The 19,560-nt window shown below is 41.7% G+C and overlaps 2 protein-coding genes across 2 annotated transcripts in view; one reads left to right on the top strand and one right to left on the bottom strand.

Annotated features, from left to right (window-relative positions):
- Positions 1 to 19,560, top strand: part of E2F7 (E2F transcription factor 7) — a 340,183-nt gene that overhangs the window by 104,414 nt on the left and 216,209 nt on the right. The gene's annotated exons all lie outside the window — the stretch shown is intronic.
- ZDHHC17 (zDHHC palmitoyltransferase 17) overlaps positions 1 to 19,560 on the bottom strand; it is a 68,076-nt gene that overhangs the window by 32,428 nt on the left and 16,088 nt on the right. The window contains exon 3 of the mRNA XM_075209561.1: positions 1,803 to 1,925. Within this exon, the coding sequence (XP_075065662.1) occupies positions 1,803 to 1,925 (123 nt within the window). The remainder of the gene's footprint in view (positions 1 to 1,802; positions 1,926 to 19,560) is intronic.

Here is a 19,560-nt window from a genome sequence, read left to right as displayed (position 1 = left end):
GTGGAGCTAGAAAGTTAAATTAAATAGACCACGTTTTTTTGGTGGCTAGTATCTATGCCCCCCCTACACTTGTAGTTGAATATAAAAAAAAACAGCCTGCATAGACTGTAGAACTAGAAATTCAAATATACAAAGAAATGGACAAAGGCAGTTTGGTATCTGTCTGCATCAGATCCCCTCTCCACTAGGAGTAAAATAGAAAACTATTCAGCCGTTATATAATCTAGAATATAAATAGAAATTGAGAACGGCAATTTGGTATCTGTCTGCATCATAATCATCAACATCCTCCTCACCCCCAGCTACATCAATATCCTCCTCCCGGTGTACAACATTCACACCTTCATTAGCCAAATCTGTAACTGGACTGTGGGTGATCCTTCCAGCATATGCAGAGGGCGTGCTGCAAATGGTGGAAGGAGCCACCTCTTCCCGTACAGTGATGGGAAGGTCAGGCTTCGCAACCACCAACACCCTTGGACTCGCCTTGGGGATTTGTGATAATTTCTCTTTAGAAGGCCGAGTTGTTTGCTGTTTTGTTGCCGACACCATAACTCTCTTCAATTTTTTGTAGGAGGGGGGGAGGAGGAGGAGGGCTAAGATCCTTGGGTGAAGCTGAACCCCTAGTCATGAACACGGGCCAGGGCCTAAGCCGTTCCTTGCCACTCCGTGTCGTAAATGGCATATTGGCAACTTTACGTTTCTCCGCAGATGATTTTAAGTTTCTCTTTTTGCTACTTTTACTTAACTTGGGCTTTTTGGATTTTACATGCCCTGTACTAGGAGATTGGGCATCGGGCTTGTAAGACGACGTTGATGGCATTTCATCGTCTATGTCATGACTAGTGGCAGCAGCTTCAGCATTAGGAGGAAGTGGGTCTTGGTCTTTCCCTACTTTATCCTCCAAATTTTTGGTCTCCATTATATGTAGCACAAGATACTGCAGAATGTGTGAACTTGGTAATATTGCAGTACCAATGAACTTATACTGCTGGATTGATTTGCAAATTTGGTTATAATTATTTTATTTATTTTTTTATAACTTTTTTTTTAATTTTTAAAAACTTGGGAATAATGGGGAAATAACTATGCCCTTAGAAGCACAGAGCACAGGACACAGCACCACTGGACTGAACAGGACACAGCACAGGACCCAGCAGCACCACTGAACTCAGAAGGACAGAGCACAGGACACAGCACCACTGGACTGAAGTGAACAGGACACAGCACAGGACCCAGCAGCACCACTGAACTCAGAAGGACAGAGCACAGGACACAGCACCACTGGACTGAGCACAGCACAGCACAGAACTGAACAGCACGAGATATAGCAGGACAGAGGACCACCTAACACACCCTCCCTCTACCCTGATCAATGCCCGAGTGAAGATGGCGGCGACTAGCGGGGAATTTATAGGATCTGAGTATCGCGAGATCCGACAGCGGGATTATGAGTCAGAGCCTCGGTTTCAGATTTGAATTTGGCGCCAATACCCGGATCTGTCTCGGATCGGCAACGTTCGGGTGGGCTCGGATTTCAGAAATCCGAGTGCGCTCATCTCTAGTTTACAAATATAACCACGTGATTAATCTCCTATTGACTGCATCAAAAACTTTTAAAATGAAGATCAGATAACAAGCATACTCCATTTTAAATATCTTATGTTAGATTAGTAAAATGGGTAGAAGGCTATACAGTGGTCTTACTGAAGTCTGCAATCAGTATGTATATGACAGTCACTTTCCTTGAGGTGAGGAACTGCAGCGCGACAAGCATGCCATCTTGATAAAATGATACTCACTTTACAAGATCTAGCCTATTGTTGATGGCAGCCCAGTGAAGCAGAGTAACATTCTCTTTGTCAGGCTGCCGCACATCATACCCTGCTTCCACAAGCTCTCTGCAACGCTCATAGATTCCATACCTAGAGAGAAAAAACAGAAATAATCAAATAGTCAAATGCACATATAATTTTTTTTTACCTACAGGCAAAGACATGATTATTATTGTAGGAAGATGGTGCAATGTGTATGTTAGAGTGTGTATATCGGTGCTAATGGTATTAAAGGACATTTTCCAGCGTAAGAATACTTTAATATATTGGTTTATAGATACCCATATACAACATTAAAAAATGAAAAAACAAACAGAAGTGTACATGTTTCACTTTCCTCCCACGTCCTATTCCTCGATACTTTCAGTGTATGTTATGACAACCTTTTATTTAAATTTTTTTGCATAAAATAAATAAATAATAATAAAAAAAAAAACACAACAGAAAACAAAACCAACCCCCCTCCCCACCAAAAAGCCCTACACTGCTAAAACACATGTTCTGACGACTGTACACAACTTCCAATTTTGGCTACAAATTTTCCGGGCCATCTTTCACTGAAAGAAACTGGCCATCAACGCCACAAGAGTCCTAGGTTTCTTGTTAAGCTGCGACACAAAAATGGTTGTCCTTTTTCATACAACCTTAATTTATTGCCTTGTTATGCCATCCTGATTTTTTTTTTTTTTTATTAAAACCACAGCTTTATCTTTCTGACATTTATTTTTATTTAAACAGCTTTATCTTTTGTAATGTTCGTTTTGTCGCTACCAATAAACATTGTCCAATGCGATCATTGTGGTTCCAATGCACAAAGAGATTTAATAGCCAAATGTAGCAGGATAACAGCAAACCATGATAATGCATTAACAATAAATTAAATAAAATATAATAAACAGGAAAGTATGAACCGAATACATTACGCAATCGCTTCCCATGGGGCCAGGTTCAGATACAGTCATGTCGTCAGGAAGAGAGAGCCAACACTGGCCCAGGGAGCTTATATGCAGCTTGAATTAACATAAACAGTGATGATGTCATGAATATACACAAAGGGGCATATTCAATTAGCTTTTGGATTCGTGGTAACGCACGTTACCGCGAAAAGTGCGCGTTCTTGCGGGTATTACGGTACCGCATTAACGCGGATTTTCGTTCGCAACCCTATGGGCTGCGAACGAAAATCCACGTTATTGCGGTACCGTGTATTACGTTTCGCGGCTGTTCCGGCGCGTTACCGCGAATCCAAAAGCTAATTGAATATGCCCCAAAGAGTTCTTCATTGGTCCAGGGTTAAAGATGTTCCAGTAAACTGCTGGTCATAGGTCAGTTCATTTGATCTTCTCCTGGAGGGGGCTGCTCACTCCAACTGTTGCCTGTGTGTCTTCCCGCCGAATAACAGATTTAAACTGATCCATTAGAAGACTGATTTTGAGTATTAATCTCATATTTCTCCCAACTTGCGACTGCTAGATGTGATCACTACTCTGTCGAAACCGGGTTAATGTTGGTGAAATAAGCTTTAATATGAGACCAAACTCTTTACCTTTTAGAGGACCTGGACCATAAATACCTTTACTATAATATCTATGTATAAATAATCTCTAATACATTTTACTAATAAATAAATGTGGATGGGAATCTTAATAAATGTGTACTATTTACATTTGTAAGTGTGAATGTAAATGTGTGTGTTATCAATCAGTGCGATTGCATCATTACACATGGCGTACTAATCCCAATTGCACAGTAAAACATCAAGTTAGTTTGCTTCATCCAATTATTTGACTTACACACTTATGACTTATAACATTTATTTTTATACAAAAACTTTTATGTAATTTAGCAACGCATTTATTTTTTTGCATTTTGTATGACATAAAATTGTTCTGTGGATACAATTCGTTATAATCAAGGAAAATTAAAAGTAAACAACTCTGCCTAGCAGATACAAAAGTAAATTATGTTTGCCGTTATTTAATTTTTCTCAAAATACTCCATGACATCCATTACAATGGGTACAATCCCTTTCCAGTTTAGGAAACAGTAACTGGATGGTATATAAAAGCACCTCTTCCTCTTCCCCTTTGTTTTTAGTGACTTCTCAAGCCTTCTCTGAAAAATATAAACATAACGAGCATGAGTGGGAACTGGGATGCCATGGAGTATTTCCAGGAAATGGAATGAACAGTAAGTATAATTCACCTTTTTCCTTTTCAATCCTGCATGGCAGCCACTACAGTGGGATGTATCCAAGCAATACAGTAGGGATGGCCACAAGAAACTAACCAGCCACATATACTGCAAAATCATGGAGTTATCTAGAGGCTGTGCTGAAAAGATATCTTCCAAACAGAGAGTCAGTGGCGGGTAAGATATCCAGATGATAATGACCAGCAAATGTGTGGATATCCATCTGTTGCTATTCTTTGCTACTGCCCATGATGAGCGGGTCCTCAGGATCTCTGGCATCATATGCACTTTCCTCTTGTATGCCTGTAAAATGGCTTACCCAATTTATCTGGAAATGGCTTGTTTAGAAGAGGCACACCCATTCCAAGGCCCACAGAGCATTATTATGTACTTCTAAATCCTTCTATCCTAAATATATGGAAATTACCCTTACCAGGACCAAGAAATTGGAGTTTTCTTTGCTTCTCATCACTAGGTTGTGGACAAATGATTGGAAATACAACCTCCTGGTTAATGTGGAATGTAAACAATACTTAGGCAGAAACTGATTGGCTTTAAGCACCTTCTGAAAGATTTCTTCACTGGTTCAAAAGTGTTATACATCAGAGCGTTGAGAACTAAACTGAGGTCCATAGTCACAAAGGATCTGATAGAAGGGCGGATCCTCTTCCCTGATTTGAAGAAGTGAATAATCAAATCTTCTTATGCTAACTTATTAACTAAAAATCACACTTGTACTTTGAGTATAGATATAGCATGACCTTTCTCAAGATCATCCTGAAGAAAGTCAAGGACCTGTGGAATAGCTGCTGCTGATGGATTGAATTTAGAGTTATACCATGTGATTAACTTTTCCAGATTCTGTAATAAATTATTGAAGAATTCTCTCTAGTCTATAATAGCGCTTGCTCTACTTACTTATTCCTGAGCAGTTCTTGTTTAATCTCCATGCCATTAAAGTTAGCCATTCTGGATTTGAATGAAGAATTGAGCCTTGATGTAGAAAACCTGACTGAAGAGGCTTAGGCCATCGTTGCGTCCGAAGCATCTTCCAGGCTATGGGGAGTCACGGGCTAGACCAAAATGGAAGGAATGCGATTACTTCTGCCGCTTCCTTTTGGATCTTTTTTAGAATTCGAGTGATTAGTCTGCAGTTGATGTGTCAGGCACTAGAGCTTGAAACAACTTTCTTCAGACAGAGACACTTTGTTATGCATGGTGTTTATCTGGACCCCATGAAACTTTATTTGTTGTGATGAAATGAAAAGCTATCACCTGAACTGTACTGTAGTTGACAATATGCTTTAAACTCCCCACAACAATGTGTCCATATAGGTCCATATCATGCTTCCTTTTTCCTCAATGCTGCCAGAGTAACTAGGACCCTGGTAGAAAGTTCTTGGATATGTTGCCAGTCCGAAAAGCAAGGAGCTCAACTGAAAAGTGCTAGCCCATGACCCAGAAGCTGAGGATTTTCCTGTGATTAACTGCAACAGGGATATGAAATTGGGTATCCTGAAGGTTTATGGACATGAGAAAATCCCTTTGTCCAATGGAAAGTCGCAGACTCAATGCAAAAATGTTTGGTATAGACAAACTTGTTGAGTCTCTTCAAAACTAGAGCCATGTGAAAGGTTCCTGATAACTAGGAAGAGTATGGAATGGAAACCTGTGCCTTCTTGACCTGCAGGATGAAATTGCATGAGCCTCTTAAGGATTGCAAACTGATTTGGAAAGCTACAAATTCTATTAAAAATTGTCAGAATCCGAGAGCTCTAGAGCAACGTCACAAATTGAACCCTGATCCCTTGGTTCTCCAGGAAATTGCTTCTGTGCGAGGTGAATTAAATCTCTTATTGTCCCACCAGGTTGCTAATAAACTGAAGTGGCTCAATCAGCGCTTTTATGAAAAGGGCGATAAGGCCGATAGATTACTGGCCACCAAACTCAGAGCTAAGATAGCGGCCCGGAATCTCCTTGCTATCAGGGACTCAGACGGGGTTTTACACTATGACCCTCAGCGGATACGTGCCGCCTTCCAATCGTACTACACCAAACTTTACAACCTTCCCCAACCCTCTGACCCCTTGGTATCCCAGCAACACTCGCAGTTGATGGAGTCTTTTCTTTCTTCTGCTAAGCTTCCAAAACTCTCTCCACAGGCTAGTACTCTACTGGGGGATGAGATTACTAAGGAGGAGATTGTACAGACTATAAAGTCCCAGAAATCTGGAAAGGCTCCGGGGCCTGATGGCTTCACGGCTGTCTACTATAAGAGGTTTGCTGGGCTTCTGGTCCCTCGTTTGCACACCCTCTTCAACTCAATCATGACTGGGGGTTCTTGGTCCAGGGATTCTTTGGAGGCTCGGATCTCGGTCATTCATAAAGAGGGTAAAGATGTTCATGACTGCGCTAGTTATCGCCCTATCTCCCTACTCAATACAGATGTTAAATTATATGCTAAAATTTTGGCTAATAGATTAAATTCGGTCCTCCCCTCCCTTGTACATTACGATCAGGTTGGCTTCATACCGGGCCGTCAGGCCAGAGACAATACCAGGAGAGTCGTTGATCTGATTCATATCATTAATACCAGGGAGGATCCAGCTATTATTCTCTCCCTCGATGCCGAGAAGGCTTTTGACAGGATCTCTTGGAGCTTTATGTCCCGAGCCTTGTCGGCGTTTGGCATCTCCGGTAGCCTCCTTACTGGTATTCAAGCCTTATATTCTCGACCCACTGCAAGAGTTATGATCAACGGCTCTCCCTCAGACCTTATTACTATATCCAACGGAACCCGCCAAGGTTGTCCTCTGTCCCCTCTTATCTTTGCCCTCGTTATAGAACCTCTTGCTGCCTCTATCCGGGCCTGTCCATATATACGGGGTGTGCGAACGGGGGACTTAGAGAGTAAGCTCTCTCTCTTTGCGGATGATGTCCTGTTGACTCTCCAGCAGCCAGGGGAGTCGCTTCCCGGACTCTTCAATATTTTACACCATTATGGGCACCTTTCAGGTTACAAAATTAATATTGCAAAATCGGAAGCCCTCCTCCTTAATATCCCCTCCCTGGAGGGACTAGCACTCACCTCCCGTTTTAACTTTCGGTGGCAAAGAAAGAAAATTAAATACTTAGGTATTTTTGTTACCGACTCCTACGACTCTCTGTATCGGGAGAACTACCCGGGCCTCTTTGCGAAAATCAAATCAGAACTTTTCTCCTGGCGCTCATTGATCATCTCGTGGCTGGGCAGGATCATTTCTGTCAAGATGAACCTCCTTCCTAAGCTTCTTTATTTCTTTCAGACCCTTCCTGTTAGAGTCCCCCTTTCGGATCTTTCATCTCTCCAAAAATGTCTCTCTAGATTTGTCTGGAACGGTCGGTCTCCCAGGATTAAGCTGGCTCTCTTAAAGAGACCCACCAGAAGTGGTGGTAGGGGTTTCCCGGATTTGAAAATTTACTACTGGGCGGCTCACCTGAGCCATATTGTAGCCTCCTTTGCACCCCCTGCGAAATTGTCGTGGGTCGACATTGAATCCGCCTATCTTAAATTTCCAGTTCTTTCTTGTATTTGGGGTCTCACAAAACAAGCTAGATCTCCCCTTACTTGCCGATGCCCCACCTTATTATTTTCAGCTACGATCTGGGAGACCTGCCGGCCCCATCTCAAAATCCCGATATCCTCTTTTCCTGTCCTACCTCTTTGGGGTAACCCTGCCTTTCCTCCTGGGCTCTCCTCTGCCTTCTATAGTCCCTGGGTCTCTGCAGGTGTTCGATTTGCAGGGGATCTAATACTTCATGGTGCCTTTATCTCCTGGGATGATCTGCGCTCTAAATTCCCAAGTCTCCATCCTAAATTCTATGAGTATTTCCAGTTACGGCACTTTGTGGGCTCTCTCCTCGGGGGGACTCCTTCCCCCTCTCGTGCTTCCCTCTTTGAAACTTTATGTCTCTCCTCACCTTCGGGTAGGGGCACGATTTCCTATATCTATAGCCTTATTCTTGATGTACTTTTACCTTCGGGCGGTAGGCATGAGAGGGAGTGGGAGAGGGACCTGGGTCCCCCCCCAGAGGAGGATTGCTGGGTAACCATAAGGGAACAGGTTGCCACCAGTTCTATTTCCACGTTAGCTAAGGAGAACGCTTATAAAATATACTATAGATGGTACTACACCCCTGACAAACTTACTAAAATGTTCCCCTCTAGCTCTCCATTATGCTGGCGGGGTTGTGGCCAGATGGGTTCTTTCTTACATATCTGGTGGTCCTGCCCTAAAATATCCTCCTTTTGGGACCGAGTTAGGGCCCTCCTCTCCTCCCTCCTTCCGTGCCCCGTCCGGAAAGACCCATGGTCTTTTCTTCTCTGTTACCCTCTGATTGATGATGATAGACAGTCTGCGAAATTGGCATCCCATGTCCTTGCAGCTGCGCGATACCTAGTAGCTAAGTCATGGAAACAAGTTGAACCCCCCACTATGGCGGCTCTGCGATCCTATATTTGGTTCATTGCACGGATGGAACAGATTACATACCACCTTCACGATAAGGACGATAAATTCCACCAGATTTGGGCTCCTTGGCTTTACTTATAACCCCTTAGCTCCTGCACCTACTCCTTCCTGTTAAGTGATGGGCATAGGGGACCTGACTTCTGAAGCGGTTACCCCTGTCCCAAATACCCAGGTAATACTCTCTCCTGAACTTCTTTATTGAAAAAAATAAATAAGATAAAGGGAAGAATGTTCTCTTTTTTATTTTTATTATTTATCTATTTTCTTTAGGTGACGACCAGTGCCCCCCTCCCCCCTCCCCCTCTATACTATTATAAAATGTTATTGATGTTTGAATATCCTGAGTAACAATGGTATACTTACTGTTTCCTCAATGGCATTCTGTTGATGTCTTGCATATCCATTACTTAATTTTCTGTTACATTGTTATTTATTCATGTCTTGCTTTGCTTCCTGTTTTGTTTTGGGTTTTTTTTCTACTTCCGCAATGCACTAATTTGTTGACTCGTATCTGTATATCATTGCGATTTCTCAAAATAAATAGTTAAAAAAAAATAAAAAAATTGTCAGAATCCTGGATTGAACAAAAAAAATCCCCCTGGAATACTGATGAAATGATCTTATACCCATTTTCTTACAATGTCCCTCACCCATTGATCTGTGATAGAGTAGGTCCATGCCTCTGCATACAGTGCTATTCTGCATCCTACAGATGTAATGGGGACTGATCCTATATTAATCATTTTGGAGCCTTCTGATTTGTCCTCTCTTCTTTAATTCTGAACATACAAAAGGACTGTTTGGATGCAGTAGGCATATTCTGCCTGACATTTTGTCCCTGGCTTTTAACTTCTCACTTCTTTGAAGTGCTGACAAGCCGATTTAGTGTACTTAGACCTTCTATCTTGTGGCAAGCAGTTAGATTTACTCCAAGAAGACTTCTGAATGAGATCCAATTTGTCTCCAAAGAGCAGGGACCCTTCAAACGGGCTATAGGCTAGACTACTCTTTGACTGAGCATCTGTTGCCAAAGAGCGCAACCAAAGAGAGCCGACCCTAGTCACTGATGCCATTATCTTTGCTTAGAAAGCAATAGTGTCTAAAACTGCTTCACACAGAAACCATAAGCCTCTCTGTATAACCTAAATGGTTTCAACATTATCTGCTTTTCTTGGAAAATAAATATAAAATGTCTTAAATAAAGCATCTCTCCCCACAATCTATGTGCCCTGCTCACTGAGGCTGTAGCCACACATGTCAAAGTGGTTTCAGATGAAATATAAGGCTTCTTAAAAGAACTCTCCAGCTTCCTATCCATGGGATCCCTCAATAGGGATAGTAGTTCTAAATGACATACTGGCTACAGGAGCATCTATTGTTGGAACCAAGCTCCACTTTTGAGATTGCTCATCACTGAACAGATACACACGTACTAATCCCTAAGTTAGACTGATGCTTTTCCACCCTTGCTTTGGTAGTTGGTTCCTTATCCATGCCCATAGATTTGTATATATGCTTGAGTAAAATCTCCACATTGTCTAAATTAAACATCCTAGGCATTTCTTTAATCTTCTAAATTCCCTGGTGAATCCCATTGTGACAGAGTATTCCTCTTCTAAACACATGCTTGTTCGAGACCTTGCTCTCTTTATAAAGGTTAAAAAACAGAGATATTCCTTAGACAAAAGGCTTATCACAGACTCCACAAACTCTATCCTGCTGTAATTTGCTGTTCTACATTCCTTCCACAGGCTAACTAACTAAAGCATAAATGCAAAAAAAACGCAAAGCACTCCTAGCCTAGGGACTTGCCCAGTGTGAGGGCATTTTGGCCGTTTGGGGTTTGACTCAGGCCCCATTCCGCGAGCTTGGTCTCCATCTTGGCGACCTATGACGTGGCGAGCAAAGTCTGAAAATTTGCACCAAATTTGAATTTCCTACACCAGATATATTCCTGGAGGTAGCTGACTGGTGTTACCCAGATAGTCAGTCCAATCATCAGTAACACCATTGGGTGGTGCAACACACTGGGGCCCAGAAGAAGGTAAACCCCTGCACTACAGGAAAAAAAGCAAACAAACAATACCTGATTTACCTATAACTAGAGACAAGATAAAACATAAGGGAAGAGGAGCGGTGCCTAACCTTTTTCTACCTAAACTGCAAAGGGAATATACCCATTGTAAAGGGATATATATTAATGATTTATATTTTTCCCTTTGCTACATTTACCAAATACTAATATTAGGAGATAAAATTGATGATGACCCCCATTCATTGCCACAGGTGTATAAAATCAAGCACCTAGCCATGCAGTCTCCATTTGCAAACAATGCATACAAAATGTAAGTAATATATACATAATATTTCTCAGATGGGTTGTGCAGCCCAGAACAAAACTGATTTATTTTTCAAACTTGGCACATCATCAAGTTGATTTGGGGATTCCAGCTGTGTGGCACTTCTTTGCCACATCTCATGGGAAAAATTCATGTGATGGACTTGGCAGAACTGTTAAGAGGCTGGCAGCTAGGATGCGTTCACAACGTCTTTATACAGAACAAATTATAACTCAAAGACAACTGCTTGACTGGGTAAAGGACAATATCAAGAATATGAACTTTGTATATGTGTGCAGATAATGTTGAAACCATTTAGGTTATACAGAGAGGCTTATGATTTCTGTGTGAAGCATTTTTAGACGCTATTGCTTTCTAAGCAAAGATAATGGCATCAGTGACTAGGGTAGGCTCACTTTTTTAGATATTCAAGGTCATAGGTCACATCTTGTGACCTTGACATGTAGAAGTCAATATTTAAATATAAAACTATTTTATGAAAACTAAGGTCCCTTAACGTCAAAACAAGACCAACATGAAAGTTCTACCACAATTAAAAGTAAAGTTATGATTCATTTTAGCTGACCTTGCAAACACGATCACTGAAGGCTAAAGTTTTACATATGAAATTTACTTTGTCGTTTACCATCCTACCAAATTGCACGAAAATCTGAGATGGTCGGGTTGAAAAGTTACTTTTTTTCGTGATGCTTTGGCATGGAACGACCCAAAAGCCTTCCAAAGAAGAGTGAAACCTGTTATCGCTGCAAAAGGGGGACAAACTCCATATTAAAAGTACATGTATTTGCAGGGGCGGGGGGGGGGGAAAGGTGTATTCGGGCCTGTCCCTGTGCAGCGGTGACTGCCCACTCCCCCGGGCCAGCCACCTCCTCCAGTCTAGCTGCGGCACGGGTCTCCGTCCCTTCAAGAGATGAAGACATCGCGATGAAGCAGGTAGGTGGACGGGTAGGGGGGGGGGGGGGACAGTATATGAATGTATGTATGTATGTATGTATGTATGTATGTATGTATGTATGTATGTGAGAAGGGACCAGCATATGAATGTATGTATGTATGTATGTATGTATGTATGTATGTGAGAAGGGACCAGCATATGAATGAATGTATGTATGTATGTATGTGAGAAGGGACCAGCATATACATGTATGTATGTATGTATGTATGTATGTATGTATGTATGTATGTAAGAAGGGACCAGCATATGAATGTATGTATGTATGTATGTATGTATGTATGTATGTATGTGAGAAGGGACCAGCATATATATATATGTATGTATGTATGTATGTATGTGAGAAGGGACCAGCGTATGTATGTATGTATGTATGTGAGAAGGGACCAGCATATTTATGTATGTATGTATGTATGTATGTATGTATGTATGTGAGAAGGGACCAGCATATATATATATATATATATATATATATATATATATATATATATATGTATGTATGTATGTATGTATGTATGTATGTATGTGAGAAGGTGCCAGTATATATATGTATGTATGTATGTATGTATGTATGAATGAAGGTGCCAGTATATGTATGTATGTATGTATGTATGTATGTATGTATGTATGTATGAAGGTGCCAGTGTATGTATGTATGTATGTATGTATGAATGAAGGTGCCAGTATATGTATGTATGTATGTATGTATGTATGTATGTATGTATGTGAGAATGGACCAGCATATGAATGTATGTATGTATGTATGTATGTATGTATGTATGTGAGAAGGGACCAGCATATGTATGTATGTATGTATGTATGAAGGTGCCAGTGTATGTATGTATGTATGTATGTATGTATGTATGTGAGAAGGGACCAGCATATGAATGTATGTATGTATGTATGTATGTATGTGAGAAGGGACCAGCATATGAATGTATGTATGTATGTATGTATGTATGTATGTATGTGAGAAGGTGCCAGCATATGTATGTATGTATGTATGTATGTATGTATGTATGTATGTATGTAAGAAGGGACCAGCATATGTATGTATGTATGTATGTATGTATGTATGTATGTATGTGAGAAGGGACCAGCATATATATGTATGTATGTGAGAAGGGACCAGCATATGTATGTATGTATGTATGTATGTATGTATGTATGTGAGAAGGTGCCAGTGTATGTATGTATGTATGTATGTATGTATGTATGTATGTATGTATGTATGTGAGAAGGGACCAGCATATGAATGTATGTATGTATGTATGTATGTATGTATGTATGTATGTGAGAAGGTGCCAGTAGATGTATGTATGCATGTATGTATGTAAGAAGGGACCAGCATATGTATGTATGTATGTCTGTATGTATGTCTGTATGTATGTCTGTATGTATGTGAGAAGGTGCCAGTAGATGCATGTATGTATGTATGTATGAAGGGACCAGCATATGTATGTATGTATGTATGTATGTATGTGAGAAGGGACCAGCATATGAATGTATGTATGTATGTATGTAAGAAGGGACCAGCATATGAATGTATGTATGTATGTGAGAAGGGACCAGCATATGTATGTATGTATGTATGTATGTATGTATGTATGTGAGAAGGGACCAGCATATGAATGTATGTATGTATGTATGTATGTATGTATGTATGTATGTATGTATGTGAGAAGGGACCAGCATATATGTATGTATGTATGTATGTATGTATGTATGTATGTATGTGAGAAGGTGCCAGTGTATGTATGTATGTATAAAGGTGCCAGTATATGTATGCATGTATGTATGAAGGTGCCAGTATATGTATGTATGTATGTATGTATGTATGTATGTATGTATGTGAGAAGGTGCCAGTATATGTATGTATGTATGTATGTATGAAGGTGCCAGTATATGTATGTATGTATGTATGTATGTATGTATGTATGTATGTGCCAGTATATGTATGTATGTGAGAATGGACCAGCATATGAATGTATGTATGTATGTATGTATGTATGTGAGAAGGTGCCAGTGTATGTATGTATGTATGTATGTATGTATGTATGTATGTATGTATGTGAGAAGGGACCAGCATATGTATGTATGTATGTATGTATGTATGTATGAAGGTGCCAGTATATGTATGTATGTATGTGAGAATGGACCAGCATATGAATGTATGTATGTATGTATGTATGAAGGTGCCAGTATATGTATGTATGTATGTATGTGATAAGGGACCAGCGTACGTACGTACGTACGTACGTACGTACGTACGTACGTACGTACGTACGTACGTACGAAGGTGCCAGTATATGTATGTATGTATGTATGTATGTATGTATGTGAGAAGGTGCCAGTATATGTATGTATGTATGTATGTATGTATATATAAAGGTGCCAGTATATGTATGCATGTATGCATGTGAGAAGGGACCAGCATATGAATGAATGTATGTATGTATGTATGTATGTATGTATGTATGAAGGTGCCAGTATATATATGTATGTATGTATGTATGTATGTATGTATGTGAGAATGGACCAGCATATGAATGTATGTATGTATGTATGTATGTATGTATGTATGTATGTATGTGAGAATGGACCAGCATATGAATGTATGTATGTATGTATGTATGTATGTATGTATGTATGTGAGAAGGTGCCAGTGTATGTATGTATGTATGTATGTATGTATGTATGTGAGAAGGTGCCAGCATATGTATGTATGTATGTATGTATGTATGTATGTATGTATGTATGTATGTGAGAAGGGACCAGCATATGTATGTATGTATGTATGTATGTATGTATGTATGTATGTATGTGAGAAGGTGCCAGTATATATGTATATATGTATGTATGTATGTATGTATGTGAGAAGGTGCCAGTGTATGTATGTATGTATGTATGTATGTATGAAGGTGCCAGTATATGTATGTATGTATGCATGCATGTATGAAGGTGCCAGTATATGTATGTATGTATGTATGCATGCATGTATGAAGGTGCCAGTATATGTATGTATGTATGTATGTATGTATGTATGTATGTGATAAGGGACCAGCATATGTATGTATGTATGTATGTATGTATGTATGTATGAAGGTGCCAGTATATGTATGTATGTATGTATGTATGTATGTGAGAAGGTGCCAGTGTATGTATGTATGTATGTATGTATGTATGTATGTATGTGAGAAGGTGCCAGTATATGTATGTATGCATGTATGTATGTATGTATGTATGTATGTATGAAGGTGCCAGTATATGTATGCATGTATGTATGTGAGAAGGGACCAGCATATGAATGTATATATGTATGTATGTATGAAGGTGCCAGTATATGTATGTATGTATGTATGTATGTATGTGAGAAGGTGCCAGTATATGTATGTATGTATGTATGTATGTATGTATGTATGTGAGAAGGTGCCAGCATATGACTGTATGTATGTATGTATGTATGTATGTATGTATGTGAGAAGGGGCCAGCATATGAATGAATATATGTATGTATGTGAGAAGGGGCCAGTGTATGTATGTATGTATGTATGTATGTATGTATGTATGTATGTAGGGGCCAGTGTATGTATGTATGTATGTATGTATGTATGTATGTATGTGAGAAGGGGCCAGTGTATGTATGTATGTATGTATGTATGTATGTATGTATGTGAGAAGGGGCCAGTGTATGTATGTATGTATGTATGTATGTATGTATGTATGTATGTATGTGAGAAGGGGCCAGTGTATGTATGTATGCATGTATGTATGTATGCATGTATGTATGTATGTATGTATGTGAGAAGGGGCCAGTGTATGTATGTATGTATGTATGTATGTATGTATGTATGTATGTGAGAAGGGGCCAGTGTATGTATGTATGTATGTATGTATGTATGTATGTATGTATGTATGTATGTGAGAAGGTGCCAGTATATGTATGTATGTATGTATGTATGTGAGAAGGTGCCAGCATATGACTGTATGTATGTATGTATGTATGTATGTATGTGAGAAGGGGCCAGTGTATGTATGTATGTATGCATGTATGTATGCATGTATGTATGTATGTGAGAAGGTGCCAGTATATGTATGTATGTATGTATGTATGTATGTATGTATGTATGTGAGAAGGTGCCAGCATATGACTGTATGTATGTATGTATGTATGTATGGGCCAGTGTATGTATGTATGTATGTATGTATGTATGTATGTATGTATGTGAGAAGGGGCCAGTGTATGTATGTATGTATGTATGTATGTATGTATGTATGTATGTGAGAAGGGGCCAGTGTATGTATGTATGTATGTATGTATGTATGTATGTATGTGAGAAGGTGCCAGTATATGTATGTATGTATGTATGTATGAAGGTGCCAGCATATGACTGTATGTATGTATGTATGTATATGTATGTGAGAAGGGGCCAGTGTATGTATGTATGTATGTATGCATGCATGTATGTATGTATGTGAGAAGGGGCCAGTGTATGTATGTATGTATGTATGTATGTATGTATGTGAGAAGGTGCCAGCATATGACTGTATGTATGTATGTATGTATGTATGTATGTATGTATGTGAGAAGGGGCCAGCATATGAATGAATATATGTATGTATGTATGTATGTATGTATGTATGTGAGAAGGGGCCAGTGTATGTATGTATGTATGTATGTATGTATGTATGTATGTATGTATGTGAGAAGGTGCCAGTATATGTATGTATGTATGTATGTATGTATGTATGTATGTATGTGAGAAGGTGCCAGCATATGACTGTATGTATGTATGTATGTATGTATGTATGTATGTATGTATGTATGTATGTATGTGAGAAGGTGCCAGCATATGACTGTATGTATGTATGTATGTATGTATGTATGTGAGAAGGGGCCAGTGTATGTATGTATGTATGTATGTATGTATGCATGTATGTATGTATGTATGTATGTGAGAAGGGGCCAGTGTATGTATGTATGTATGTATGTATGTATGTATGTATGTATGTGAGAAGGGGCCAGTGTATGTATGTATGTATGTATGTATGAAGGGGCCAGCATATGAATGTATGCATGTATGAAGGGGCCAGCATATCAATGTATGTACTCCAGCCTCCATCGCTCACCGCACGTGTCCTCCTGCTCCAGATGATGTGTCCTTCTGCTCCAGATGATGTCTCCTACGTCTCCAGCCTCCATGCTGCCATCCCTCACCGCCGGTGGCCTGCTCCTCCAGGCGCCGTCTCCTGCCACCCCATGGAAGCCGCTTTCCTCACTGCTCTGCTCCTGCCCTGAAGCCATCTCCAGCTGCAGATCTGATGCCACCACGCTGCCTTCTCTCTGCTGGTTAGTCGGTAGTTAGTCAGCCTCTGTAGGGTCTCCTCTCATTCTCCCGCTGGGCCTCTGCTCATTGCCCCACCATTAGCCCTCTCACACCCTCCCTGGTTTCATCTGAGTGTACACACAGACACTCACGCTGCCACTACCTTTCCCAAACCTAAGGCCCCTACCTAGTCCACTCGGCCTACCTGTACTCTGGATCCTCCTGGCCCACCTGTACTCTGACCCACCTAGTCTTTTTTGGCCCACCGGTACTCTGGACCCACCTAGTCCTTTTTGGCCCTCCTGAACTCTGGACCAACCTAGTCCGTCTGGTCCTCCTGAACTCTGGACCCGCCTTTGTCCTTTTGGTCCTCCTCCTCCCTTGACCTTCCTCACCTCTGGCCTCACTGACCTTTGGTCACCTGGACTCGGGACCTACATTTTCTCCGTGTCTCTCCGGATCTCACGTCCTGCCAGAATAGCTTATTCTATTGTATTTTATCTTATTGCGTTTTATTTTATTTTACTTCAATTTTATCTGAATGTCTACTGGACTCCATACTGTCTCTGCCACTGCCGTTCTGTTCTACTCGGTTCTATAGCTTCTACCGTCCCCCTCACTGTTTCACTCTGTTCGTCAGTCCATATAGTACCTAACTTCTAATTTGCTCTGCTCCACCTCGGACTCCCTTTTGCTGCCCTCTCCTCTGTATTACGCCCTCACACCTCCCCTGCTTTCTCTGGCCGTTCTCTTATTCCCCTGTCTCTCATCATGCCGCCTCGCTCCTTTCCTATACCCATCCTCCCCACCCACGTCAAGGGCCCAAATCTCTCTGTCCCAGCTCTCACCCCCCTCGCTCCATCAACCCTGATAATCTCATCCATATCTCCCCTGTTCCTTCCCCCACTTTTTCGTGTGCCCTCTGGAACTCCAGGTCTGTCCGTAATAAACTGTCCTCCAACCATGACCTCTTCATCTCCAACTCTCTTAATCTCCTTGCCATAACCGAAACCTGGCTCACTTCTTCTGACACTGCCTCCCCTGCCGCTCTCTCCTATGGGGGCCTCTCTTTCACCCACTCCACCAGACCAGACGAGCGTCCAGGAGGTGGAGTGGGCCTCCTCCTATCCCCTAACTGCACTTTCCGGGTCATACCCACTTTACCTTCTCTCTCCTTCTCCTCCTTTGAAGTCCACTCCATTAGGCTCTTCTCCCCCATCTACCTCTGTGTCTCTGTCATCTACCATCCCCCTGGCCCTACCTCTCTTTTTCTAGACAACTTCGCCGCCTGGCTCCCCCACTATCTTTCCTCTGACCTGCCCTCCATTATACTGGGCGACTTCAACATCCCTATTGACAACTGTTCTGACCCTGCCACCATCAAACTTTTTACCCTTTCCTCCTCCCTTGGCCTCACTCAGTGGACCTCCTCCCCCACCCACTGTCTTGGTCACTCCCTCGACCTTGTCTACTCTCACCTCTGTGATCTCTCTGACTTCTCCAACACTCCCTTTCCACTCTCCGACCACCATCTCCTCTCCTTTACTCTGTCCTCCTCCCCTGCTCCCACCTTGCCTAAAGCCACCCTCACCAGGTGCAACCTTGACGCCATCGACCCCATCTCCTTCTCCTCCTCTCTTGAAACTCTCCTATCACCCCTCCCCTCTCTGGCCTGCCCTGACCAGGCGTCCTCTCTCTACAACCAATCCCTCACTACTGCCCTGGACACCGTTGCCCCGGTCTCTTCTATCCGCCGTCGTGGCCTTATTCCCCAACCCTGGCACTCCAAACTCGACCGCTCCCTTCAAAAGTGCTCTCGCACAGCCGAACGCCTCTGGAGGAAATCTCGTTCCCTGGCTGACTTCCTTCACTTCAAATTCATCCTCTCCTCTTTCTGCTCTGCCTTGTCCCTAGCTAAACAATCCTTCTTTAAGTCCCTTATCTCTTCTCAGTCCTCCAATCCCCGCCGCCTCTTTGCCACATTCAACTCCCTCCTCTGCCCCCCTCCGACTGTCCCGCCTTCCCTCTCTGCTTCTGACTTTGCCTCCTTTATCTCTTCCAAAATCAAAGCCATCAGACAGAACATCTCCTCCTCCCATCCCTCTCCCGTCACCCTCACCGCTTCAACTCCCGCTATCAACCGGCTGTGGTGCTCCTTCATCCCTACATCAAGTGAAGATGTTCGCTCCCTTTCCTCTCCACCCTCTACCTGTCCTCTTGATCCCATCCCCTCCCACCTCCTTCGCTCTCTCTCTCCTACTGCCTGCTCTTACCTCGCACACCTCTTCAACCTATCACTCTCCTCTGGCGTTGTCCCATCCTCATTCAAACACGCTCTTATCTCCCCTATCCTCAAGAAACCCAATCTTGACCCCACCTCAC

This window comes from Mixophyes fleayi, chromosome 4 (assembly GCF_038048845.1).
Source record: "Mixophyes fleayi isolate aMixFle1 chromosome 4, aMixFle1.hap1, whole genome shotgun sequence".
Classification (NCBI taxonomy): domain Eukaryota; kingdom Metazoa; phylum Chordata; class Amphibia; order Anura; family Limnodynastidae; genus Mixophyes; species Mixophyes fleayi.
Note: the sequence above shows the minus strand (reverse complement) of the source record. Positions and strands in the feature narration are given on the sequence as shown.